Source organism: Balearica regulorum, chromosome 7 (assembly GCF_011004875.1).
Source record: "Balearica regulorum gibbericeps isolate bBalReg1 chromosome 7, bBalReg1.pri, whole genome shotgun sequence".
Lineage (NCBI taxonomy): Eukaryota > Metazoa > Chordata > Aves > Gruiformes > Gruidae > Balearica > Balearica regulorum.
The window spans coordinates 15,441,586-15,467,122 of record NC_046190.1 but is presented as its reverse complement, the minus strand read 5'-3'; the positions used below and the strand labels follow the sequence as shown (position 1 = coordinate 15,467,122).

Below are 25,537 nucleotides of genomic sequence, written 5' to 3'. Positions count from 1 at the left end.
AGATGCTTCAGGAGGTTCATAGGTTCATGCCCACTGAGTTTTTCTTCTTCAGGGTTAGGTGTCGGATGGTGCTGAGCATGTTTTGTGAAGCCCACAGCCTGTGCAAACTAAAGCTGTGAGGAATGGGAAAGAGGATGCCTAGTACTTGTCACACAGGGTCCTTGATCATGACTTCTGAGCTACCTCCAGTGTTGCTCAGTCTGTAACTTCTCACTGAGGAAAGCTTTTAATTTAAGCTCTTATGAGACTGAATGCCAGCATGGAGCCCAGCTCAGCTGCCCTAGGGGTACTTGGGGCAAGTGTGCTGCAGCACTAACTGGGGTAACTCCTCCTAAATTCTCTTTGGAAGCTCCACTGTATTTATGGGTGGGGAGGGCGGGGGGGATGCCTTCCCTCCCACCTTCCCCCATGTTGTCTCAAAAGGCCCTGGTGCATCTTTGATTAGGTGTAGGTCAAAAGAATTTCCACATCGTGACCTTAATAACTGGGGTTGATTGGCAGGCGGTCTGCGGAGAGGGAGCAGCCTGTCCCTTTCATCTCCCTTGGTGCTGTGCTGGGACAATGGGCCAGCATATTTTCCTTGTTGTTCCTCATTTGAAAAGGGTCTGGTATCTCTACTAGGTACCTGTGACATGGGGGTCTTGATTGGGGTCTCATAAAGGGCCCTGTCAGTGTGTCCAAAGGCCAGGAATACAAAGGCGATCAGTGGGTGGGGGTCTCAGCTGACCACTGAAGAAGGGAGGGGAGGGTCCTGGAAGCAGTGGAGGGAGAAGCAACCCCTGATGGGAGACCTTAAAGGGGGGAGGGGGGGAGGAGGCGGCCCATTTTTGTCCCGAACTCATCAAGCACATCTGCAGAATTGTCCCAGCCGCTGCCTCCCAGTTTCAAAAGAAAATGATCGTTTGATAAACCGTCCTGATTCACCACTTTCTCACAAGGGAGGGAGACCCACCTTTGACCTCTATGATTTCACATTGGGCCCAGCTCCCCCCCCATCCAATTGCTGGAGAAACTTTGAAATGCATCCCTTGCGCTCCCTTTCCTTCTCCCTCTTTCCCTTTACTCTCTTTCTTTTCCCTCTCTTTTTTTCCTCCCCCTCCTCCTCTTCCCACCACCCCCACCTTCCCCGCTCTCCCGCTTTGTAAAAAAGCAGGCATACTGCTTTGGAGTTTAGGCAAGTAATTAGTAAAATTTTTTCTGCAGCACAATAAAACCGCAGCGCTTGGCCCGCATATTCCCACAATTTACATACTCGCGGGCATTTGAGAAAACAGGTGGCATTCCCAGTGCATCGCTGCCTATGAAAATCATTTGGAAGGCAGAGAGGGGAGGGTGCTGGGACCCGCTCGCTCCTGCAAGCTATAGGAATGTGTATGAATATATTAAAATGTTTTCACACAATGCTTGTATTTTCCAATGGGGAGAGGCATCTTCTGGATGAAAGGCGGCTGGCCCAGACACAGGCCTCTTCCAAACGCTCTTTCCCACTCAGGGTTTGTTCGCATGGACCAGATTGAGAGGGGGCCTGGGGGGGAGGAAAGGGCAAGGGTGCTATCTGTGAAGAGTAAATCTTTGTGTGCCTCCTACCCATTCCCCATTTGTGGTCCCAGAAAGTTGAGTTATGAGGGAATTGTGTCTGTGGAGGGGGGCGGGAGGGGGGATCATCAAGGACTTTCTGCAAAAGCTTTTGGAGGCATTGCAAACATAGAGAGGAAATAGCTTGTAATGGAGCATATAGTGCTCTGACCGACAGAATTCAGTGGCTGCAGCAGGAAATGACTAAGAGGGAGCTGGCTATCTTGGGCAGTATTAGCAAAGTGCCTATTAATAACAGAAAACACTCTTGCAGTACTTTTCCAGCTCCATCTTATTGTCCAAGAACAGACTGCTCGATGCTCAGCCTGGGCAACATATCCAGCTGTTCCGCTCTTTCCAAGAGGGTGGTTGTTCCAGGCTGTGCCACAGGTGGAACCCAGCAGTTCCCACTCTGTTCCGGTTGGGGAGCACTTAGCTGCATTGCCTCCTAAGAGGTTCTTTGGGCGCTTTCAACTTGTAGGGTGTTGCCAACAGATGTGTGGTGAAACTTGTGTCTAGAGAGTCTAGATCAGGGATTTCCTTTCTAACGGACAAAAATTGAAGGAGAGAATCGAAGTGAAGGGAGGGAGAGGCTGAACACAAGTAATCAATGGCTTCACTTAGGAGCAGGATGCGAATGTAGGGAAGACCCTGGGTTCAGCTCCAGGTACTGTTTTGTTTGAGAATATTGGGGCAGGCTGCAAAGGGACCTCGTTGGAGGAAACAGAGGTAGGTTGGAGGCTGGATTTTTTTTTTTTTTAAATAATGTTCTTTTGGTGAAAATACCCTTCAGATTTTCTGTGGAAAGTGGTGTGGCACCAGCATAGTGATTTGAATGTCTGTTTCGTATGTGTTACACATACAGCCTTTGTAGAAAGTTCTGGACAGGCATCCTGTCCAAATGGGTCCTGCCCTGAGGATTTACAAGCCTGCCCACAGCCAGCCAGAACCACAGCAGCACAAATTTATGGATGCCACGAAGAGCTTTTCCAAAGCCCATGCTACCCAGCTCAAGCCCCTGCTCTCCTGAAGACACTTAGAAAAACACAGGCTCCCAGAACAAGGCATAACTCATTTAGAGAGGAGTGGGAAGAGCTTTACTGAGACTTTCTCCTCACTGAGCCAACTTTCCTTGTCCTTTCTGACCAGACTCTCTCTGTGACAGGTGGGAGAGAATGTATTCCCCAGCCCTGTAAGGAGCTAAACAATTCAGCATCTCAAAACTTTTTGCAAAAGGGTATTCTTGCATGGCAGCTGTTCCTAAAATGGATCTGCAAAAGTAGCAAAGCTCTGTAATGCTGTTTCTCCCAGCTGGCCTGTACTGGTCATACTGGTGTTGGTCATGGTGCAAAGGTCTCCAACCTTTTGTTGGAAACAACCAACAACTGAACTGGCAAGAGGACTTTTTTTTTTTTTAATTATTGTCTTCCCAATTCCCTGCTCCTCCCCTTCATCTTTCTGCATTTCTTAAAGAGGCAGTGGAGGGAAAAAAAGCTTTGGTTTTTGTTTGGGAAGAGGGTTAGGAAGGGCGACGTGGCCCCTGCAACCTCTCATAGGGGTGTCTTGTCAGGGTGCGGCATGAAGGGCACAAACAGATCATAACCTTTAAATGAAAATGCGATGGAGGGGAGAGATGAAAGCAGTGAAACAAATTAGATACATCTAGAGGGGGTGCTCAACTGGAGAAAATTAGCATTTCTTCCTAATTGGAGTGCAGGGCATTCCATTACAGGGTTTCATTACAAGGAGGGAAGCACTGGGCCTCTTTGGGGGATTCCACCCTGCCCTCAGTTCTTCTAAAAGTAAAAAAAAATATATTTGGGAGAGATCTGAGAGAGGACTGAACTTGTAAGAGTGAAGGTTTCAGACTGTTGCAGGAAGAGGAATGATAGTAAAGCACCAGTTCTCTCTTGATTAAGAGAAGTGATGATTGTATGCACATGAAGTCAGGTGCTAGTCCTAGTTTTCCTGAAGGAAATAAAAAAGTTTACAGGAGGCTGCAGGTGATGGTAACTTGCTGATGCTAGTACTTGCTGAATCAAATTCATAGACTGTATCCAAAATGCCCTCGACTGTTTGAAGCATAGGGATATATGTTTTATGACTAAGATCAGTGGAGTCAGTTCAAGCCTGCTTTATGCTGCGTATCAAATCTATGCCATGCAAATCCACTTGTTCAAGGCATGTCTGTCTGATTCTGCCTCTAATTAGACCTGTTGTATCCACCAGGAATTTGGATATATCCCTGGGAAGGCAATGGCCGACTTCCAGCGTGGAACGTCTTGTGGCTGCACTGGGGCTTGTGTGTAGCTTTGTGGTCCAAATAGCTTGTGCTAACTTGAGAAAAAGGCATGCATGGATGTTCTTTATATGTGCATCTTTATGTATAAATGAGTGCTGAGAATAACTCAGAGGGAATTCGAGGGATAAGGTTTTGCGTTGCATCTCTGGATTAGGAGTAGGGGGAGACGGTTTCTTTTTTCCAAGCAGGGATTGGATTATTTATCAGTTAGTGCTCTCAGGAAAGGAGGCGGGGGAGGAAAGAAGAAAAAGAAAAGCAGGCTTGCTTCAGGTGTGTGGTATGCAGTGTATGTTGCTCTGCCAATCTACAGTTATAAAGTTTCCTGTTCCAGCTCAGGAGAGGGAATATGTAAGAATAGGAATGTGGGTTGTAGGAAACTGCTGAAGGAAGAGTCCTGTCTGCATGGAAGGTGGTTCCTAGCAGAGTGGGAGGTTGTTTACAGCAGCAATGCCTACATCCTGGGCAGGCTCTGTCATCCACATGCCCAGGATGAGGTTGCAGATGATATGAATTTAAAGAATTCATAAATGTAAATCTCTGACTTAACCCTTGCTGCTGAATTTTGGCATTTTGACACAGAGCACAGGAATATCTTAAGGTCTAGAGAAAATACTGTTTAAAATGAAAGCATGGCTCAGAGATGGGCTTCTCCCCTATTAGGTCTGGCACACATCAGGATGATGATGTCTTCCATCCCAGCCTTCTCCAGCCACTTCAGTTCTTGCAAATGATGCTTGGCAGGCTGTTTAAAATGAGCAAGTGCATCAGTCTGGCTCTAGATTAGTAAAGCAAACTACTTTTGAAACACTGGGAGAGGTAGAGAGGAGATGGGAGCAGGACCAGAGAGGCTGGGGTTTAGACAGGAGCAAATGGCTAGGAGGAGATAGTCAGCCTTGAAGGAAAACTGATTCCACTGAAGAATGGGAATTTTTCCTCAACATGTGCCATTGTGCATCTGGCTTCTATGCTGATATGCTTTAAAGGACAGCATGCCAGAGTGCCTCTTGCCTGTAGCTAAGCTTCAGCTTCCTTGGGTAGCTGGCATCCTGCATCTCTGTTGTGAGTGCAGTTGGACACTGGAAACAGGTGGACAGAGTTGTGTAGCTATGACTCTCCTTGGCTCTGTTGCTTTTCAGAGCAGCGTCAGACTGCTCCAGACTGGAAGATGGATTGCAAAGTCTGTTCTCCCTGTGTAGTGTTGCCTGTAGTGTGTTCTGTGGTTCATTATCTAGGATTTGTCAGGTCTTCTCTACCTTCCCTCCCACCTGCACAAAGCACAAACACTGCAGCCACTTTCTTGCTCTAAAGAGGTGTTGTGGGTTCATTCACCATCTCTGCACGTGCCTGCATGTGGGATGTACTCATACTGTTTTGTAGGCATCCTGATACTTCACAGATGCAGGGCTAATTTGGGGCCAGGTATTAAAGCCAGCTTTTAATGTGCATTGCCTTGTCTAATTAGCAAACCCTTGTTCTCCCTCCTCTGAGATTGAGGTCCGTGTTCCTCTAAGTCTAGCCGTCCATCAAAGAGGACTTGAAATGAGGCCTTGCTATGGTTGGTAGACACAGGCAGCTAGTGAAGAGAGAGAGCCCATTTCCTTTGAGAAGAGAGACCTGTACAAAGGTGATTGATAGTCCCAGAGATTTATTAGTGTGGGGGCTGGATAGAGGCTTACAAACTGAAACCCAACAGCTTGTTTTTTTCAGGGGAAAAAGAAGTCTGGTGGTCATCTGTGTGTGTAGCTCTTCTCCCCTGCCTCCCCCCCTCCCCCCCCCAGATAAAAAAGAAAAGGAGACTAGAGAAAGAAATGAACTGATCAGAGGAAGCAATTACAGACTAAGCTGGGCCAAGCAGCAACTGCTACTATTGCTGTGCTCGGTCTTTGCCTCCTCGTGCAGCTGTCTTGGGCTTTGCACCTTTGTTTGGTGACCTGTTTTGCCTGTCCAGGCTGATTTAATGAGGGATGGGGATGGAGCAGGACTGTCTGATGGCACAGATTTTTCTCTTATTTTCTGTCTTGCATGGAGTACTGATTAGCACATGTGGCCTAGAGCGTGTTTTCCTTTTCCATATACTCCCCCTGGATTTTCTCCTCTTTGACAGTGGAGAAGCAAGGGAGTCCGCTCCAGAAATTAGAAAAGCAATAATGTTTCCCTAGCATCTGTCTTTTGATGGTCTCAGAGCAATCTGGCAACACAGATTGTGTGCTGACCACTTCAGATAAGTTTGTAGCCTGGCAGAGCAAGGACTTCATGATCCTGGTTGTGGTGGAAAAATATCAGGTACTTTGGTAGTGTGGAGTGCAGGTGAACAGTACTGTTCCCGCTGTGCAATGGCTCTGTCCTCTGCTTCCCAAACTATGGTTTGCGAGACCCTGATGGTCCTCAGACCTGTGTTGGCTCTCTAGCTGTCACAGTGAAGCCAATGATATGGGCCTCTGCTGGTCTAGGAGTGTCTGAGACTGGTTGAAGCCTCAAAGCTTGGAGCAACTAATTAACTCTAGCCCGCCTCAGAAGGAGCAATGAACCAAAAGGGTCTGAAGAGGACATACAGCAGAGGAATACTCCTCTGTACCAAAGAAATGGCTACAGTAGTAGTTTGTATCTTATTTTTGTGGTCTTTGCCCATATTTGGTCCCAAGTCAAACACTGTGCAGAAGTTATTGATGTGCTCATATTTGGTTGCCTCCATTAGGCAGTTCTGGTAAAAAGAGCCTGAAAAGAAATATGGAGAGTAAGATGGTGGTGGGTAAGCTTGAGTGTGGAAGTGTTATTCACCACATCCTAAAATAGCAGAACTAGAGACATTTGAAATTACCAGGAGATTGCTTTAAAATGGACAAAAGATAGTATTTCTTCACACAGCGTGTTGTGAACTTCCTGCTCCAGAAAATTATGGAGGTGGATGATGCCAGCAGTTTTGAAAGGGATCTGGCAAATTCATGGATAGCAGGTCCATGATGAAGGACTAGGTGAGTATATACTCTCTAAAATCCTTAATATGGCAATTGTGGATGCTGGGCCAGTACAAAGAGAATGACCACAGAAACCTGCCAAGCTTACATGTTCTTCCTAAACAGCATCTGTTAGTACTGCTGCTGGACACAAAACAGTGAGCTAGATGGGCCATGGCTTAAGCGAGGTGGGCATTTCTCATGTTCTTCTGGCCATGGTGGGTCAGTCTATCATCCGTCTACCCCAGCATTACATGTCTAGGAAGAAGGGTAAGAAACCAGACAAGTGCAAAAAGATCCTTTCCACCTGTTCCTTCCCAGCTTCCGGTGATGTGGAGGTTAGGATTTCCCTGGCTAGAGTTTGCATCTGGACCAGTGCTTCTTTCATATTTGCAGAGGCTAGCTCTGTGAGCAGCTCATCTCTTCTTTCTGAACCTGTTAGTGTTCTGGTCTTCATAGCTTCCTTTCCAATTCAGTGAAAACCACTTTGTTCTGTTTTTAAACCTTTTGCCTGACCGTCTTATACAGTGAAGGATTCCTCTCTGGATACCCTCTGCTCTGTTTATGGTTTTAGTATTTTTCCCTAGCCACCCCAACTCTAGTATCAATGGCCTTGTGCAAAGTAGTAGCAAACCATGACTGTTGTGAGTACTTGCTGGCCTGTTGTTGTTTAGAGTGGACTTCACATGTAGGTGTCCCCGAGATGCAGTAAGCTCATCATTTCCTCCCAGCACAGCCTCTGACTGGAGTCTACAAAGGTGCAGCCTGACCTGAATTGATGGTCATGTAATTGGATCTTGTGTATCCATATGATAAGGATCAGTGACAGCTTTGACTGGGACACTCCTAACTTGCTGCAGAATCAAATACTGACACTTCAGTAATGTGCTCATTTCAGTGGAGGATGTGTGAGCGAGTTTGGTTATGATACTTCTTCATGTGGATGTTTGACTTGCCAAGTAAAAATGGTTCTTTTAATAACTGGTTTTGGATGAGACTTCCTAAACTCTCAGAGCACATGGGAATAGGGCAGGCCATGGAAAGGAGGAAACTGTGGTTTCACACTCCTGTCTGCAAAGCTGCCTGTGCATCTAAAACTTCCAGACTTCTGTTCCTTGAAGTGCTGGAGGACTGACTGCCAGTAGGTTGTCCTGCTTTACCTAGACAGCAGCTTACTGAGGAGCTGGAGGCAGTGGGGTACTTCCTAGCCCTTTCTCAGATATTTCTTGACATCCAAACTAAGTGTTTTAGGGAATCCCCTGTTCCATTGCAGACTTGGGAGATGTGTGCCTGAAAGGGCTTTTTCCCAGTCCTTTCCAGTGCAATCCTTTCCCTCCTATTCAATTTTTTGTGTAATTTTTTTTCCAATATATTGACCTTAAGCGTCATAATAAATGATTTCTCGCCTTCTTGCCTTGTCCTTTCCCAGTCTCTACAGTATCTATTTTGCCTGATCTCTTTCCTATCTTCATCTGACTAATCTCAGTTATCCCTGAAATTCAGTAGCTCTTGGCCTGCCTTGCAGCCCAGCATGATTACTGATACTGAAGATGATAACTTGTGCTGTGAACCTGTATTTTATTGTATATTGATGTCAGGATTGTTTGAGCTCTGGCTCCTGCAAAACTTTTTTGGCAGGTTTTTGGGTAATACAGGAGCTGCATGGGAGGTGGCCACTAAACATCCTTATACCTTAGATGTGTGTTGTCTGTCTGTCTAGTTGTTTAATGAAATCTTGTGTGCCTTTCTCTGCATACAGGGCTAGGGCTGCCCTTTCTGGCCTGACTGGTGGGTTTTATTTATCACTCTGGTGCTTGCTCACAACCAAGCATGCCCTGAACCTGCAGATGGAGGGCAGAAGCTTCATTCAGGATCTTGGTTGCTTAGGGGCAAACAGTTGACACGCTTAGCATGAAAACTCTGAAGCAAATCATACTGCATAGAGTGGAGAGCTGGGGAGGGGGAAGCTGCCCAGAGCTATAAGGGCAAGTGAATCGAGGTTGTTGCAAGCGTGTCCGTGTCAGGGCTGGAACGATCAGAGCAGGAAAGCTCTAGGAGTCATTTCATGGCTGAGTTAAACGCAGATGAGGCTTTGCTCGCCTCCTCCACAGAGCACCTGTGTCTCCATGCCTCAGTGTCCTGAACCCCTCTGTGTGCAGCATGTGCTACATATACACACTTCTCCCCTTTCACCTTTCTTGGTCTTTAGCATCTTAAAACCCTCTGAGCATTATTTCCTTCTCCCCTGCTGAACAACTTATTTAGACATTGGAAATTGTTTGAATATCATAGAGCAGGGGAGGAAGATCAAGTACTCTGGTTTTAAGTGATTGGGCTCCTTTCCCTCATAAGCGTGAACAAGCACAGCTCCTGCCTGTGCATGATGTGGAGAAACAACTGCTGCCCTTCGTGGGAAGATGATGAAAGTATATGTTTGTTGAGAATTCCTCTTTTTCCTCACCACCCTGATTACTTTTTTCAAAATTCTCCTAAATTGGAAAGTTTGAATTTGGCAGCGGGGTGCGTGTGTGTGTATGGCAAAAGGAATAAGACAAAAATGATTCATGGCTTGTGGCACCAGGAAAATAGATTTCTTCCCACCCCTACTTTTAAACTGAAACATTCTTGGGTTTTAGTTGTTCTGGCAAACCTGAAAGGATTCTCCCCTCCCCTTGACCTCACTGGCATGCACAGATTGCTGGCTTATTGAAAAGTCATTTTCTGTTATATGTTCTAATGGAAAAGTTTAGATAAACTGTCATTATATATATATATGCATTTTTAAAAGAATACTTGTTAACTGAAAACTCTGCCAGTCACGTCTGAAAATATATTGGGATTGGCCTTGGCAGTCCTGAAGCTTAAAAAATAGAAAGGAGATATTTTTGAAATAGGAGCGGTTTTCTTCTGCATCGTGATTCTTTAAGCATTTTCTCCAAAGCAATGACAGCTGGAGTATTTACTTAAACCAATTCTATATGTAGAATTCTACATTGTAAGCAGCAACCCTAGACACTGTAAGGTTTGTGATAAGGTATGAGCATAAGCAACATCACGTCTCTTACCACTGGTGCTAGGAATGTTCGCTATATTTCTCTGTGCAGCCTTAAAACTGGCCTGGTCATCTTCCATCTGCTTGTATTTATTCTGGGTGTCCACTTCTCAGATGCTGGCATTGATTTCATGGCAAGCATATTTTGTTCAGAAGTGTCACAGGTTGCTTTTAAGGAAAAAGCCTTGAGTGTTGATGAGCCAAAGGCACACAGTATCTAGCTGAATTCCTCTCCGTGACAAGTACTCGAAGCAGCTTGGGTGAGGCTGCAACAAATTGGATTGAAATTGAAAAATGGTCCTTTCTGTGGGAGTCTTTAGTAAAATGTGAAAGACATATATGATATGAAGAGTATCATGGGGTGGAATCAGGCAACTTCTCCAGTTTGCAACCTGCTGCAGCGTTGGGTCACAGCTGAGTATTTTAGGCAGCTCAGAAATTACAAGTCTGTGTCCTGGGGGTTGTGCTGCCTGTCTCCTTGCTACATATCAAGTCTCTGGGGATCTCCTTTCCTTGTTGTCAGGATTGTTGTGATTGCATCATCTCCTAGGGTTTGCTCAGCACTCCTATGGAACTTAGCGCTCTGACAGTAGCAGGCATCTTTTCACTTGCTTGCTTACCACTTGGTCTTCGTTGCAGAATAAGGACCAACCTTGTAGATTGTGACAATTCTTGCTTTCCAGTAAGATGCTGCAATCATTAGGGACACAAGGTGAGTTTCTTCAAAACATGATTTAACATTTAAAAAAAACAAAAAACCAAACCAAAAGAGACCCCATTGCACTGGGGCTGTGATCATCAAGTCAGCTGAGCACATTTAACTTGTCTGCAGCCCTGGAGCTGACCAGCCAGGACAAGGATTTCTATCCTGAAGACAACAGTGATAACTCAAAGAAAGCATAGATGCTAACAAGTCCTGAGAATCAACAGAGGCACTGTGCCACAGGATGCCGGTCTCTGGCTTGTGGGACAACTGATGCTAGTGGTTTGGTCAAGCCACGTGCAGCAGGTTTCCTGGTAGGTTTTGTAGAACCAAAAGCTTGTAGCAGAAAGGGAGGTGGAATAAGTGAGGTCCCACTGTGAAAAGCAGTTTTGCTTTGCTAACAGGAAATGGCTTGGCAAAAAGAGAACCTGGAGTCTTTATTGCTGTCCTGCAGGTTCTGCTTGTTGCCTGACTTTTGGGGCAGATACTGGAGGACGTGTGTGATTCTTTTGTGATTTTTCTCAGCAATAAGAGTTCTCACTGTCTTCGGGACAGCTATCCTGTCTGGGAATTGCACTGTCCAGTTTCCTTAAATCTGTTGCCTGCCTTAATCTCAGTGCAAAGGTACTAGACTAGAAATCCTGCCCTGGGAGCGTAGGCCGCACCAGGCCTTCAAGAGTCTGTCATGCATCACGCCTCTTCACATGGTCCTATTGTGCATCACTGGATCTCTTTTCTCCTTTACCCCTTTTTTGGCATCCTGCACTGCCTTGTTCCACAGGCTGGGGGAAAGATGCTTGTCATGAGCTGACCTCCTCAGCGTGTGTCCCACCGCTGACCGTGCCCCTACTCTGCCAGGCAAGCTGTCCCACTCCAACCCCCTCCTCCTGCTCGCCCCAGATCGGAGCCCCCAAGAGGTCTTTGTCCGCCTGTTGAGAGCAGCCCCTATCCCGCCATTCCCACATGGTGCACCCTCCCCGGCAGCCCCCCTCCCCATTCAGCAGTTTGGGCTGAAAGAACCTTGGCTAATTACGCCAGGCTGAAAATTACCACTTTGCTGTGTTCTCCTGCTGCTGGGCCCATTTGTGTGGGGCCTGTAGTTAGAGGGAACAAAGTGCCCCCCGTGGAGCCAGGCAGGCCCCGAGTGTGAAGCTACAGGTACAAGCAAGAGGGGAATGAAGGGAATAATTACCAGCTTCTCCAGGTGAAAGCCCTGTTAAAACTTCAATAAGCCAATTAGGGGCCAGGGTGTGTGTGGGGGGAGAGTCTCCCCCACCTATGAGTGATTCCCACCAGGCAATTAACAGAAATAATTTCACGGAGGGGAGGATAAGAAATGGCTCTTAGAAATTGTCTTGGAATGGGGGGGAGCCTGAAACAGCACGACTGCTGCAGTGGTCCTCGTGTACTCCAACATCCCAGCTCACTGTGTGGCCTGAAAGTGTTGGTGGGACTAGGGGGAGAGGGAGGAGGGAGGGGAAAATAGCAAAGAGAAAGGAATCGCTGGAGCTTTACACCTGGGCAGGCTTTGAGAAAGCAGGGCCTGGAGTTCAGAGCTTCTTGTAAGGCTGTGTGCGTGTGGGCCCAAAGCACTGAGCTCGCAGGGGGCTGCTGGATCTGGGGGAAGTGGGTGAGGGTCAGGCTCAGGGTGTCTTCCCCATCAGGGTGAGAGGGAAGGCTGATGGCGTTCAGCCCAGTAGGGAGGGGATGGGTGCTAGGTGTGAAGGCTCGAAGTGGGTGTGCAGGTGGCTAAGAACTGAGTGTCAGGCCTTCAGAGATCAGCCCAAGATGTGTGGTGGTCTGTAGGTGCCTTACCTTATGTGAGGAGCAGATGATGACCAGTGTCTAATACTTTTGTGTGTATCTCATCCAGGGACCATGCTTTTCTGCTGCTCAGCCAGCAGCTTCACCTGTTTCTTCCTTTCAATTTGTTCCAAAAACCCCAAGGATTTGCTCAAGATAGAGATTTTATGAAGTCGCCTGCAATTCTCTTGCACTGTATTGCAGTTGGCATGTGCAGCAATCAGAGGTAGAGTATGCTCTCTGGTGGGTACCTAGCAGGAGTCTTGCCCATCTGTATTTGAATGGCTGCTCTGGGGAGTAGAGCAAGAGTAGAGCATAGGATGAAGTTGCTGCAGATGGCTGAGATTGCCCTAGTGATGTTGGAAAGGAGAATGCATAGTTTAATTAAAGAAGTCCAGATACCAGCTGTGGTTATTTCACCTGCACTTGCAAAAGAAGATGAAACAAAAAAAAACCAAACCCAACCCTAAACTCCTCAAAACACAAATGTAACCTTAGCAGTGACTTTCTTTGCCTTTCTAATGTTATAGCTTCTGAAAATTAAAAATGTCCTGTGAGGTTTTGTTCCAGTTACTGATAAGCTGAAATAACCCTACTGTAGTGGTGTTTAACCACCTAGTCTTGGACTGACCTGGAAGTCACTAGACTTCCTCCTTTTATTTTTTTTTTCTTCTCTTTCTCCCTAGAAAGCTTTCTGTGGTAGGAATAGAGAACTGTATCACTTAGAGCCCAGCCTTTTTTACTCAGAAGTGGTTTCTCAGCGGAGTCATGTTTCTTTGATTCTGCTTCTAAGATGCAACCCCAGTGGATGCCTGCAAAGAAAGCTCTGGTCACAGAAAGGCCTGGTAAGCATGCACAGGCGAAATGTTTTTGATGTGGGCTTTCTGCTCCCCTTGATGTTTGGTACGTGTTGTTCAGACCAGTGCCCAAGTTACATTTGATTACAGTTTTGCTGCAACTGCCTTACCTGCTGATTTTTGTTCAGTTTGTGGTTCTGAGTTGTTAGCATATAACCCAGCTGTCCTGACTGACTTCTGAGATACTGAAGGTACTTGGTTCAGTTCTCTGGTCATCTTTCAAGACGCACAAAGTAGGGCTAAAGGGATCGATCTGGGGCAGTGAAGGGGCAACACCAACCCAATCCTGGCTTTGTCCAGCACAGCCTGAATCAAAGGTAGGTGGGACTTCTCGCATGTTTGTGGTGCCCACTTTCTCATGGAGAAAAAAATGCTAAACTGATGCTGTGCTTTGCTTTTTTTTTTTTTCCTTTCTGCAAATTAAATGCCCCTGGGGAAGGAGCACCTGCTTCTCTGTGCTGTGTCGGTCTCCCTCCCTTTGTGTGTATCTGGTCTGTTGGAGAAGCCTCATGCTGGAGGTGCTGAAACTCCCCACGCTCAGTTTCCGACCCCCTCCTTTCCCCTTCACAATGTTGTTACTGTTGCATCTGCTCCCCAGCCTCCTGGGCTCTTCAGCAGGGGCTCCATCAAGTTTGTGTGACCTTAGCACTGTATTCATGCTGGAGGAGTTACCTTCCATAATGATGTCAACTGATGAGGTTAGCAGGATGGTGGCGGCCACGATAAGACATGACATGTTCTAATGATTCGCCTTAGCGAGCTGTGTGTGTGTGTTGGGGGGGCACAGAAGGGCTTAGAGAGGGGAGGTGGGTGCCCCACAGGTGCCGACAAAGACTTTGACCTTTGCTGCTATAATATCAGTGTTTCACAGGCAGGGCGGTTCGGTAACCCACTTTCAGCCCATCAAAAATTGATTTAATTGCAATTTTTTCCCCCAATTAGGAGCACTGGAGCTTAACTAATTGGAGTAATAGAGAGTAATAAGGCTCTGATAAAAAGCCTTCCTCTGCCTCCTTTGTATCTTGTGTCATCGCCTGTCAGAGGTCAGAGAGCTTGCATATTCTATTAGGCAGAGTTGCCTTCATTTGTACAAATTAGTTTACCCAACAGTAATTAAAATGCCAGTGCGGGTCGGGGAGAGCTGAATACAATTGATGGGCACGTTGGTGAAGGATTTGACAGCTCCAGTGGCCTCCCTTGCCAAAGCGTGTCAGTGCTGAATCAAAGGCTACACAAACCCACAGACCCGTGTGTTTAACCCGCGGCACTGTCAGCACCAACTGCTTTCTCTCTTCTCCACTCTCCGTTTTGGACTTGCTTTCTCTTCTTTCTCATCCCACTTGAGACTTTTTTAAAAAGATGTTTCCCATCTTTGAGCTGTCCTTTCTGTTGATAGCTTTCATAATGCTGCTACCAGCACTCACGCCCCCACCCCCGTCTTGTCTCCCTCAATGCTCCCCCTTGTCTCCCCCTGCCTTCCACATTCCCAGCTGCAGGGCTCTGTCAAGTAATAACTTCTTTGTTTCCTGGTCTGATGAGTCTCTGTATATAATAGTCTCCAAAATGGAACAACGACGTCCAATTCCAGGGGGTGGGGGAACATGCGAGGAGGAAGGAACAGGCTCTTGCACGTGTCAAGCAGATTCTGGATTTGAAATCCCCAAAGAGCAGAATAGGACTTGGGAAGCAATCTGTTTACAATACAGGGGAAGGGCGCAAGCCTGGGGCATGGGGGAAATTTAGAGAGAAGGGGTTGGAAAGTGCCTGTTTCACCCAGGTTCCTTTAATGACTTTGCATTGCAGGATTCCCAGCTCAGGCAGTGCATGCTCTGAAGGCTGGGTTGACAATGAGGAAGGTATGTATTGTGCAATGGGACTTGTATCTCTGGAGCTGAGACTATTTCCAAGCTTCACAACAAACAGCATCTTTCCAAAAGGACTGATGGGCAGCTACATCTTTTCTTCTGGTTCATCCACACCTGGCAATGTTCTGGCCAGGACAGGGTAAAGAGGGATGCTGCAGGTGAAACCATGTAGTTGGCACCTTGGGAGCAGGCATGGAATCATTGCAGCTGGACTGTAGCCAGAGCACTACTGCTGTTGCCAGAAATGCTACGGGGTCTTCAACAACCACAAGTCAATCAGATGGAGAGAAGTTCTTGTGTTTCTTCCAGCAGCACTGCCAGGATATGTGTTCTCTCTCATCCCCTGGCCCAGCTTCTGTTGTGGGGGGAGGATCTCTAATGAGAGCTCTTCTGTAGCGTAGAGAAGGTCTAGCTTCAGGAGAAGCAGTTTTGTTTTGTTTCCAACCCCCCCCTTCCTTCTCAGCAGGGCATTTCAAATGGGAAAGAGAACATCAAAGTATCAGATGAGTTGGAAAATGACTTGCTTTGGACAATAAAAACATGCTGTGTATGAAGTATGTGTGTCTCAATGGTCTGCAAAATTCTCGCCTTCCTGGCACGGTGGAGGTGGAAATGCTACATTGGCTTGCTTGTTTTTACCTCCTGGGGGATTCCTGTGAAGACAACATGCCCTGTTATGGAAGTGCTGCAGTGGTGCTGAATTTCCCATTAAATAAGCCTTTTGGAGGGAGCTTGTAGTCATGGTACCCAACAACTTTCACAGGGCAGAGGAAAGCTTAGTGGGGAAGGCACTTTGCATCTCTAAGGCCATCTGAAGCTTGGATATAGCTTTGGACAGTTTTTATGTAGCATGTAGATGTATCTGGTCAGTGTCTGTGTACATCAGTAGCATCGTGTATACTTCAGAGAGATGGGCCATCCCTGCAGTAATATATATATAGGATGTCTTGTGCTTTCCTCTTCCCAATCTAGTCTCTCCTCTGTCTGATTCCTGAAAGCATTGTAAGCAAAACAAATGACACTCACTAAGCTAGTAATTCAGCTTGAGTTGTTTCTGTTGGGCAGCTGACAAGAGCAGTTGTGAAGAAGTTGCACTTCTCTAGGTCAGAGGTTTTTGGTGTGTGCTCTGTGCTTCCTAAGACAAAAAGCCTTGTTGAAGGTAAACTGAAAGAAGAAAGCCTGGTAGAAGGCTTCAGTTCTGCTGAACGATGTTTCAGAAGTTTTGGACCCAAGCTTGAAATGCTTTGCTCCAATTTGCATGCTGTTTTAGACCTACAAAAGCTGACTTGTGGTGTCCTTTTGATTGGAGTGAAACTGTCACCTCTACGAGGTTCCCAATTATGAGAGGCCTGGGTGTTGAAGGTGTATGCCTGCAGACCAGACTCAAGGTGAGGGGCTCTGTATCATCTCTTGCGAATCCAGATTTCCAGGTCAGTTTGCTCCCAGGCTTTAGCAGTTTTTCATTGGCACCATTTCTTGTGCATGTCTTGTGAATGCTGCTTTCTAATCCTGGCAGTGAAGGTGCCCCACTTTTCTGGGAGAAGTCTTATCTTTACTTGCTAATGGGATCCAGCCTTTTAAAGATAAGGCCTGCAAACCTGATCCTGCTGAAGTATGAGACAAAATTCCTGTTGACTGAATGGAGTCAGCTTTACCTAGAAGAGACTTGTTTGTGGCCCTGAGGCCTGTACACGATGCTGGAGAGAAACCTCTTCATCTAATGCTATTCTCTCTTTTTTTTTTGGAGGGATGGGGGGTAAGGACTGAGGAGGGAAAACTGAAGTCCAGAACTGACAGCATGAGCAGGGATTAGACCTTGCTGTTCCTCCCACCTTTTTCTCCCTGTTGGTGTGCCTCCATGCTAATTTAGACCTGTGGCAAGCATCAAAGCCTTGTGCATACCTTCTGCACAAAGGGGCTTGTCTCCCACGTGAGGGCGTTCTCTGCTGGGACAGAGTTAGTTTGTCCCCCAAAAGAAAAATCTTAAGCACCCAATTGCCTGCTTGACTGACTCCCTGACTGCTATTATGTTTCTAACCACGGTAATTGGCTTTAGTAGTTATTAATGGATTATGTTTGGGGAGGGAGGGACAGAACGCAACACCTAGCTTTGTAGCTGAGGGACTCCCTGACCAAAGTGCTGTTGTCCAGGCATGGGGTTTGACCAGTGAGCTGTCAGAGTGGGTCTTTTTTGCTTGTTTTCCTCCAAGATGGGAGACATTGCCAAAGGCGGAATGTTCCCTCTTGTACTGCACTATGGTAGAGAGAGGGCAGGTATTGAGCAGAAACTCCATTTCCAAATACGAGATGCTGCACGCTTTCTTAATTGGTCCTCGTGGCTGCAGCGTAGCAACAGGAATTGCTTTTTCCTTAGATTCTTAGACTTTGGGCACTTCTGTGGAGAAGAATGTGTACACCCTGCAGCATCTGTGCAGAGTGCCTTGTGCTACAGGTGCATTGGGCCAATTGCAAGTGCACTGCCAATGAATGTGGGATTTTTGCTTGTAAGACAGCCTGGTTGGAGAGACTTTGAAATAGCTCTGGTGCTGGAGGCCTTGTCTAGCCCTAAAGGGCAGCTTGGGGTCACAGGACTTGTGTGGACCTCTCCAGGTATGTGAGTTTGGGGAGGATGACTATAACCAGCAAAAAAAAAAAAAAAAAAAAGAGATCCTTGGTAGCTGTAGCTCTTCCCTGTTTCCCATAGCTCTTTGAGATTGTTTGATGATATCTGCCTGCCTCTTTTGTGTAGCATGCTTGTCAGTGCTGCTTTGGCCTTATGATCTGGAGAAACCAGTTGCTCAGCTGAAACTTGGAATAGAGGTGTCCTGAGTTCTGGCCTTGCTTCCATATGGCTCTTCTCTGGCTTTGAGTGTGTGTTCACTGCTTTGCTGCTGGGTGCCTTGTAACACCAGCAGTAGTGCTCCTCACAGAAGTCAAGGATGCTGCAAGAATCCCTTCCTGGTACAGTAGAGGCTTGAAGACACCTTCTGACTTCCAAAGGAAGAATGTTGTAGAGGATCAAAGAAATGTTTAAAACCTGCTATTTTTACAGACATGATATTGTTTCCTTATTTTGCTTTCCTCTTTCAGCTGCCAGCCCCACGTCATGCTGCAAAAGATGGTTAGGCAAAGCATAGAGCTGACTTTTATTTAAAGCAGGCTCCGTTTCCTGCATTTGTGCTATCCTTGTTGCAATGACTTAAACATAGTTTTGGCATTTTATTCTCGGTAGCTGCAGTAAATGTGGCTTTGTGAGAGGTCATTTATAGCTTGCTTAGAAATCTTTGTAGGAGCTGCTTTCTCTTATTTGGACTGAGGATAGGAAGTTGGCACAAAACAAGCAGTGTGGTGTGGAGAGCCACAGCACCCTTGTTGCTGCTACTTGATTTTAAGGATTTGTTTGAGGCCAGTGACCAGAGCCAGCATGTGCAGCAGGGACATAGCATCACCAGAGGAGAACTTTTTGGAATGGACCTTGCTGGAGAGTGTGAACTGAGCCAGATACTGCTGCAGGAGAGCTGTGCTGCCTGTAACAGAGAGTGCTTGAGCACTGGGGATGGCAGCCTGATCCAGCTTTGAAATTGGCCCTGCTTTGAGCAGGCTGGACCAGACACCTCTATTCTGTGATTCGTTAGGCCTGTGATGCTGCAGCCAATTCATGATTGTGCTCAGAAGGTGCCAGCAAACAGAAAGGAGACATGAAGTAGCAAGTAACAGGGAATTTTCTGTGGGGTCTTTTCGGGGCTTACAGCACTGCCTATACATGAAACATGCTGAGTACTGTGCTGTTTTGAAAATGATGTTGCAATTTACAGCTGCTGCTGTTTTAGGTTTTCTCTTTGCATATGCAAATACATCTTTATGTCCTGCCAATTCTCTGCAGTTCTGACCTGCTGCATCTGGGAAGCTTAGCTACTGAGAGCTCTGGAGCACCTCTCCCTTTGCTGCTGCCTGCCCCTTGTGAAATGCAGTGGAACGTGCTGAAATTGTTTTGGACCAGAATTCAAAGTCTGTCTTGTAGCCTGTTTTCTCTGTCTTGCTTGTGCACTGTTTCTTCAGAACATGAGATTTAGTAAGTGAGTTCTCTTGTTTGCTTGTTGTTTGTTTGTTGTTGTTTTTTTTAAACAGTTCATTTGTGACGGGAACAGCCTGCTGTGGACACACCTCACCTCTGAGAATCTGGGACCTTGAGAGGTGAGTAAGCTTCCAAGTTACAGGGAGGGACTTGATAAGAAAAGTGAATAACAATGAGAAATGCAATATTGGAGATGCCATAAAATCATTCTTTTAGTCCATATAAGCAAGGGATGTTTAAACATGAGATGTAGGATGGGGTGGGGGACAGAACAAACTGGTGTGGAAAGGTGTGTGTGGCGGGGTGGTTCTGGTCCAGTAGGGAGCAGCTTGACTTTTCTTCACAGCTTTTCTGGTTGATGACACAGCCGTCCTGGTTTCTTCCCATTACCAGTGTACAGTCAGAATATGCCCGTTACACCTTCCTTTTCATCTGTCTTGGTTGATGCTTCAGCATGAGCGAGAGGGGTGAGGAAGGTGATCTGCATCTTCCTGTTCACCCACTTGTGGTGCCCAGAAGCCAGAGGCAAACGTAGGCTCTACAGTCTTGTCCTGGCAGGTGTTTCTGGTAGCTCAGGGAGGTGAGGGGTGGCAACAGGTTATCTGCTGAAGTGACTTAGGCATGTTGTCTTCTCTCTGTCTTAATAAGCATTGAGGAGGTTAATTGCTGTGGCCTCTGATTTGGGGCCATTGAGTAGTTCCTGTTCAGTGAAGTTCCCGACCGTAGCAACTGGGGAAATGTCGGGCTCAAATCCTGATGTGAGATTCAACTGCTGACAAATTTGAAACTCTCAGCCTGGGGGTCTTTGTGGAGTGATGGACAGATAGCAAATATTTGGCAGGATTATTGAACGGCAGCTCAGCTTTCCAGGACTGGTATGCTCTGGGTAGGAGTGGCACAGCACAGATTTTCAAGGGAGTGCTGTCAGGATTGAGGTGAGCTGGTGGGCTCTGGGAAGGGAGAGAGGGGGGCAATTGCAGAAGAGGTCTTGGGTGTCAGCAGTGCTGTATTTGGGGAAAGGAAGTTGAGGAAGATTGGTGTGGATGCAGGGCTGGTCTGAGGCCAATTGCCTTCTAATCTGTAGTTTAGATTGTCCAATTCAACTGCATCAAATACAAACGTAAACTGGTTTGGGTTTCTCTGAAGTAACAAAAATAAAGACTTTACAAAGGATGCATCCCACAAAGGACAAACTATAGCAGGAAAGACAGTGCCAGTGCATTCAGCTGTGGTGCATGTTTCTCAGTGACCTAGTCCGATGGTGCCTTTGGAGTACCCCAGAAGGATGCAGGCTGTGCTGTGATACCCCTGCCCATCAAGTCTTCTGGCTGTTCTTGAATAGAAGCATCTGACAGGGGTGAGGAGATAGGCAACCCTCTCCCCCCTGCCCCAATCTCTCTGACAGCCTTTCCCAAGGAAGCCTGAAGAGATAATAAAGCCGTGTAGAAAATAGGATTAAGGTAATGAACAGGCACAACGGAGTTTGATCTTTCAATAACGTCAAAGCCTGAGTGACAGGCAAATAAAAAAGCTAAGGCAACCTAGGCCACTGGGCCTCTGTTGCACTGGCTGGAGTGTCAAACTTATTCTTCCCTCTTCACCTGTCACAGCTGGAATGCACCATGCCACTGGGTCTTTTCCTCTCTGGGGACCTGTGTGTGAGCTGGGAGTCTCGTCAGCACGTGCAGGGCAGGAGACTGAGTAGGGAGCACGTCTGGGAACTAGCACGTGAAGCTTGATGTGACCATTCATAGTGAGGGAGTACAGAGCTGTCTTTCCAGGTCTTGCCTACTCCATAAACTGTTCTTCTTCCCAGCAGAGCTTTGGATTCATTTTCAAAGGCCCCAGTGGTTGCCAGAAGTGACCTCGTAGGGAAATGCTATTTCTTCCTTTGAGGCTTTTGCATGTTGTCTGCCTGGTCAAACTCCAGAATTGGGAGCATGGCATGGAAACTCAAAATCTTAGAGCTACCTAGGACTGAAAAGGTCCTCCTGTGCCTAATGTGTCCTGACAACATCTTGGAGACAGGACCAGGCCCCCCAAATTTGCTGCTTACCCCTTCCTTGTGGCTATGAAGGGCATGAGTCTGACCCGCAGAGGCTGAATGTGGCAAGCATGTTATCTGCAAGAGCACAATCCAGGCCACTTCTCTATCAAAAAAATGAGGCAGGGTAGAGCAATACTTAAGATGTGTTCTTTAAAACTACAGGATGCTTAGCACCACTTAGGTGTTTAATGTTCTCCAAGACCAGTTAGTTTAGTTACCTGGGTTTTTTCTGTGTGGGGGTGTGTGTAAGTAACATTGCAGCAGTTTCCGTGGCATTCTCTTCCCTTGGGTAGGTGGTCTTTTTCCCCAACAGCTGAGAGATGGAACATACTACAAAAGGATTTAAAGCTTTAATAACCTTTTGTGTACTGATCTTCTTAGTTCCAGGCCAGATAAGTCCTTGGCTAGTGCTTGTAGCTGTTGGTCATGGTATGTTTTCGTATTTATAGCCTTCGCTGTTCCTTGACCCCGAGGCAGCCATTCTCATCCCTCCAAGAGGAAGAGGATAATGTCTTCACCTGGAAATATGTTCTGGGCTTTGAAAAGGGCTTGGTTGGGTTTGGCGGTGAGGAAATTTTTATGGGGGAAAGGAAACGCCTCTTGCTGCATCCCACCCCCACAACTGTCTTTCATTTCTGACTCTGCTGGGATGATGGCGTTGGATCAAAGCCGCAACAGGCAGCAACAAGCAATTGTCAAGGGGAGTCTAAAGCAGGGGAATGACCGCGTAATGCCAAGACACTGTCTCTGATGGCTGAAATTCCAGCTGCTGCTACACCTGGCCCTTTCTCCTGTAATGAAGGAGGATTTTTTTTTTCTTACGCTTTTGAAGCTGGCTAGCTGCACCTCTGGAGGACATATCTCATCCCCCAGATGCTACATTGTGCCATCTGATTGCTTTTAGATGTGGGGAAGTTGCTGTGTACTTATTGCCATGCAGGATCAAGGTGTGTATGTGGAGGGGGGCTGTGAATAACTTAGGTGATTAGAGGTCTGCACAGGAAAGGAGAACAATTAGCAGTGTGGGCCACTGGATACTAACCTGTGTCCTTGTATCAAGTATTGAGTCTCGCTGACTCCTTGGCCTCTTGCAAGTCCTCTTGCCCCTCTGTGCCCGTGAGGGATATGATGGCAGCTGCCCCTCTTGCAGGTCAGGTACCTCTGCTCCCTTTTGCCTTTCTTTGCTCAGACCTTCTTGTCTCATCTGCCAGTGCTAGTGTGTGGCTCAGCAGAACAGCTAATGGCAAGCAAGAGAAAAGGAAACTTTCTTCAGGTCCTGTTCCTCTTTTTTCTTTTCTTTTTTTTTCTGTTCCCACCTTCTTTGTCCTTTGGGAGTTTAAGCTCCTTCAGAGACGAGGGTGATGCACCACTAGGAACAGCTCCAAAGCCAGCATTTCTCATTTGCTTGTGGAGGACTGTTGCTCCCTGGCCTATTGTGGTGGTCTGCATGTCTTCAGGTGACACATGCCCCTGCCTCAAGGATGCTTTCCAATAAGGTAGGATATTCCAGAAGTTGCTTTGCAGCAACTCTTGGAGCTATTCTGCCAAGCTCGATGTTTGAAATGGACCAGTGATCTGCCCGGCATGGTAGTCCTCATGCTGTAAACACTTTGAATGCACGAGTCCTACATTGTCCTTTCCTGTGGCACAACCTGACAGACACAGGGCACGAGAGCAGTTGTAAAAACTGAGCCAAAGTTAGCTGTGCCCTGCAAGCCACCCCAGATCCTCTATTTTTTAAATATCCAGTCTTTGTCCATCTCCTCCCCCCTTTTGAAAGCATTTTTGGCAGAGTGGTTTTTTGTTTTTTGTTTTTTTTAAGAACCCTCTAATTTCTTGTTCGGTTTTTCTCTCTCTCCTGAGCCCTTTGAAAGTGGCTTTACGCTGTCACTGACACCAAACTGACACTTTGCGTTTCCCCACTTCTTATCCCTTTATGGCAACAGATGTTGAAATTTTGTATCCCTTTTATCTGTCCCTCTTTGCCCTCTTCCTGTAATTAGGTTTCCCTTGTTAGCAGTACAAAGTGGCCCGGTTTGCTGCCTGGCCTTTTGAGCCATTGTGTCTGAGCACATTTTTTTCCTCCTCTTTCGGAAGAGTTCCTTCCCCCTTAAGTAATAGGCAGGGTGTGGGCCAAAGCTGTGGCTTTTTCTTGTTTCTTTGTTCTCCATTTATCTCTGCCACCTTTTTCAAAGGAATGGGGAAAAAAAAAAATAGAGGGTGCATGGAATGGGAAGATACAGAGTTGCATTTCTTGACCGTTAGGCCCCCCTGCTCTTCAGGTGTTCAAGGCAGGTGCCTTTGATGTCTGCAAGTTTTGGGGAGGTGGGAGGTAGAGGATTCGTGAGTGGCTTGGGAGTGGAGGCAAAGGGAGATTCAGGTGTGTGGCTGGTGCCCTCAACAGAGGGGTGGGGACGAGTCTTTCAGGGTAGACAGGCAGCTGCTGAGCAGGTTAGTAATCTGTATTTGCCTCTAGTGCTATTACGTTGTGCTCTTTCTGCGAGCCAGCATGAGCATTACCACCACAAGCAGCTGTCTCAAGGTTGCTAACTTTCTGCTGCTTGATCTCTGGTATGTGCTTCCATGGTATCCTTGCTAGGTGACAACTGTCTGTGCAGTGGGGTGGGCAAGAATTAGTTGCTGTCCTTCAAATTTCAGCGTATGTTGATCTGCATCCACTTTGATGGCTTTTTTAGAGCCATTGAGTGAGTGAATGTGAGCAATTGTCAACAAGTAGGGAGAGCTTTAAAACTTTGGGTCCTGTGCTGTTCTTAAACAGTAAGTGTAATTCGACAGTTGTACTGTGTAGCACTGAACACCCTGGTTAGCTGATCACTGCTGATGCTTTCCTATTTAAATCCAGTCCTTCTTGGCTTTGTGTCCTGTCATGCTCAGATTTTATGTGTGGAAGTAGATAAATCAAATGAGAATCTGTAGGGCTAGTTCTTTGTTATAAAGCTTGCTAAATGTTTTCAACAAAAGTTTTTAATGTAGAAGCTTTGCCCAAGATGCACAAGCTGGCTTCTTAGTGTTGTGTTCTAAAACAAGTTCTGTGGAAGATCATTCTCTCCACAACTTTGAAGTCCAAGGTTTAAACAAGTTTGAGACCCTCTAATTTAATAAGAAAGGAGTTTGTTGGGTGAAGGGGAGATGGATTCAGAACTAGAGTTATTAGATTGAAAGGAAAGGTAACAGACTCCGAGAAGTGTGGAGAGTCTGTTTCACCCAGGCATTTAAACTGCATCTATCCAGTCACAGAGAAGTGGGTGGGTATCTCTGGTAACAGGGGAGAGGAGCAGTAACAAATATTATCCTGGCACTGATAAGCTTCACAGAATTTGGGGGGCAGAAGAATCATAATACCATGCTGTAGATGCAGAATCCCCTCTCCTGCTTTTCTTTTCTATCGATTCATCATGCCAAGTAACTTTTTTTGCCAAGGAAACTCTCTCTATGCTTTGTGGGAAAGAGACTCCCTTTCAGGCTTGGTTTTCTTTCTCAGCATCTCCATCTTGGCTGAACACAGCTTTAAATCACAATAACCAATCCAAAACTTGTCCAACAGTGAGCTAAATAGCTTTCTGGGCTGTGCTTACATCAGGTAAGTGAATGCAAATATGTGCCTTCTACTGCCTCCACTCACTGCAGTGGGATGATCCATAGGGAGTTGCCATTCTTCAGATGGCTGCTCATTCTCTTTTCCTGATGCTCTCCTGCTTATTTTTTGCTGTGCTGTTTCCCCATCTGCAAATGGTTTTGGTTGCTTTTTTAAAAACATCAATTCTGAGTATTTCCATTTATATGTCCTTTGGTTAATCAGGAACACAAATGCTGTGCCTTCTCCCTGAAATTCAAAGGAAAAAGGATTAGTGAGGTGACAGACTGGGGTCTGTTGCAGGGGAATTCTAGTCTTCAGGTGAAACCTTTCTTGGCCCATTCATATTAAATCAGTTTGGCACAACTGTCTTTAGCTTTATAATTTGGTCCTTGGGAACCATTCCCTCTGCAGTAAGGTAGGTAGGATGGAGAGTTCAGATGTAGATCTAGGCAAAGGGAAAAGCAGGTCCTTCTTCCTGGAGCTGGCAATCCCACTTGGGACCTGAGGAGCAAGACTAGATATAAACAGGTCTCCTGCCTTCAGGCATGAATTAATCATTTGACAAGGCCAGAAGGAAATTCCTACCCCAGTTCTGCAGCTCTGACAGGTAGGATTTGATTCCCTTGCTCTGAGATCTTGGGTGGGTTGGAGGCAGGACACCAGGCCTATGGCCAACTGCTTGAGCCAGTGCTGGAGAAAGCTTGCT

The 25,537-nt window shown here is 46.6% G+C and overlaps 1 protein-coding gene and 1 long non-coding RNA gene across 5 annotated transcripts in view; both read left to right on the top strand.

The window, feature by feature from the left end:
- FBXW4 (F-box and WD repeat domain containing 4) overlaps positions 1 to 25,537 on the top strand; it is a 60,846-nt gene that overhangs the window by 26,290 nt on the left and 9,019 nt on the right. For 3 of the 4 annotated variants that reach the window (XM_075758101.1, XM_075758099.1, XM_075758097.1), the window contains one exon: positions 19,240 to 19,305. The exons of the other annotated variant lie outside the window; for it this stretch is intronic. In XM_075758101.1, the coding sequence (XP_075614216.1) occupies positions 19,240 to 19,305 (66 nt within the window). The remainder of the gene's footprint in view (positions 1 to 19,239; positions 19,306 to 25,537) is intronic. 4 annotated transcript variants of the gene reach the window in all.
- Positions 13,120 to 15,665, top strand: LOC142602592 (uncharacterized). Its single transcript, XR_012836333.1, has 2 exons — positions 13,120 to 13,234; positions 15,050 to 15,665. It is a non-coding gene; the product is annotated as an uncharacterized LOC142602592 (long non-coding RNA).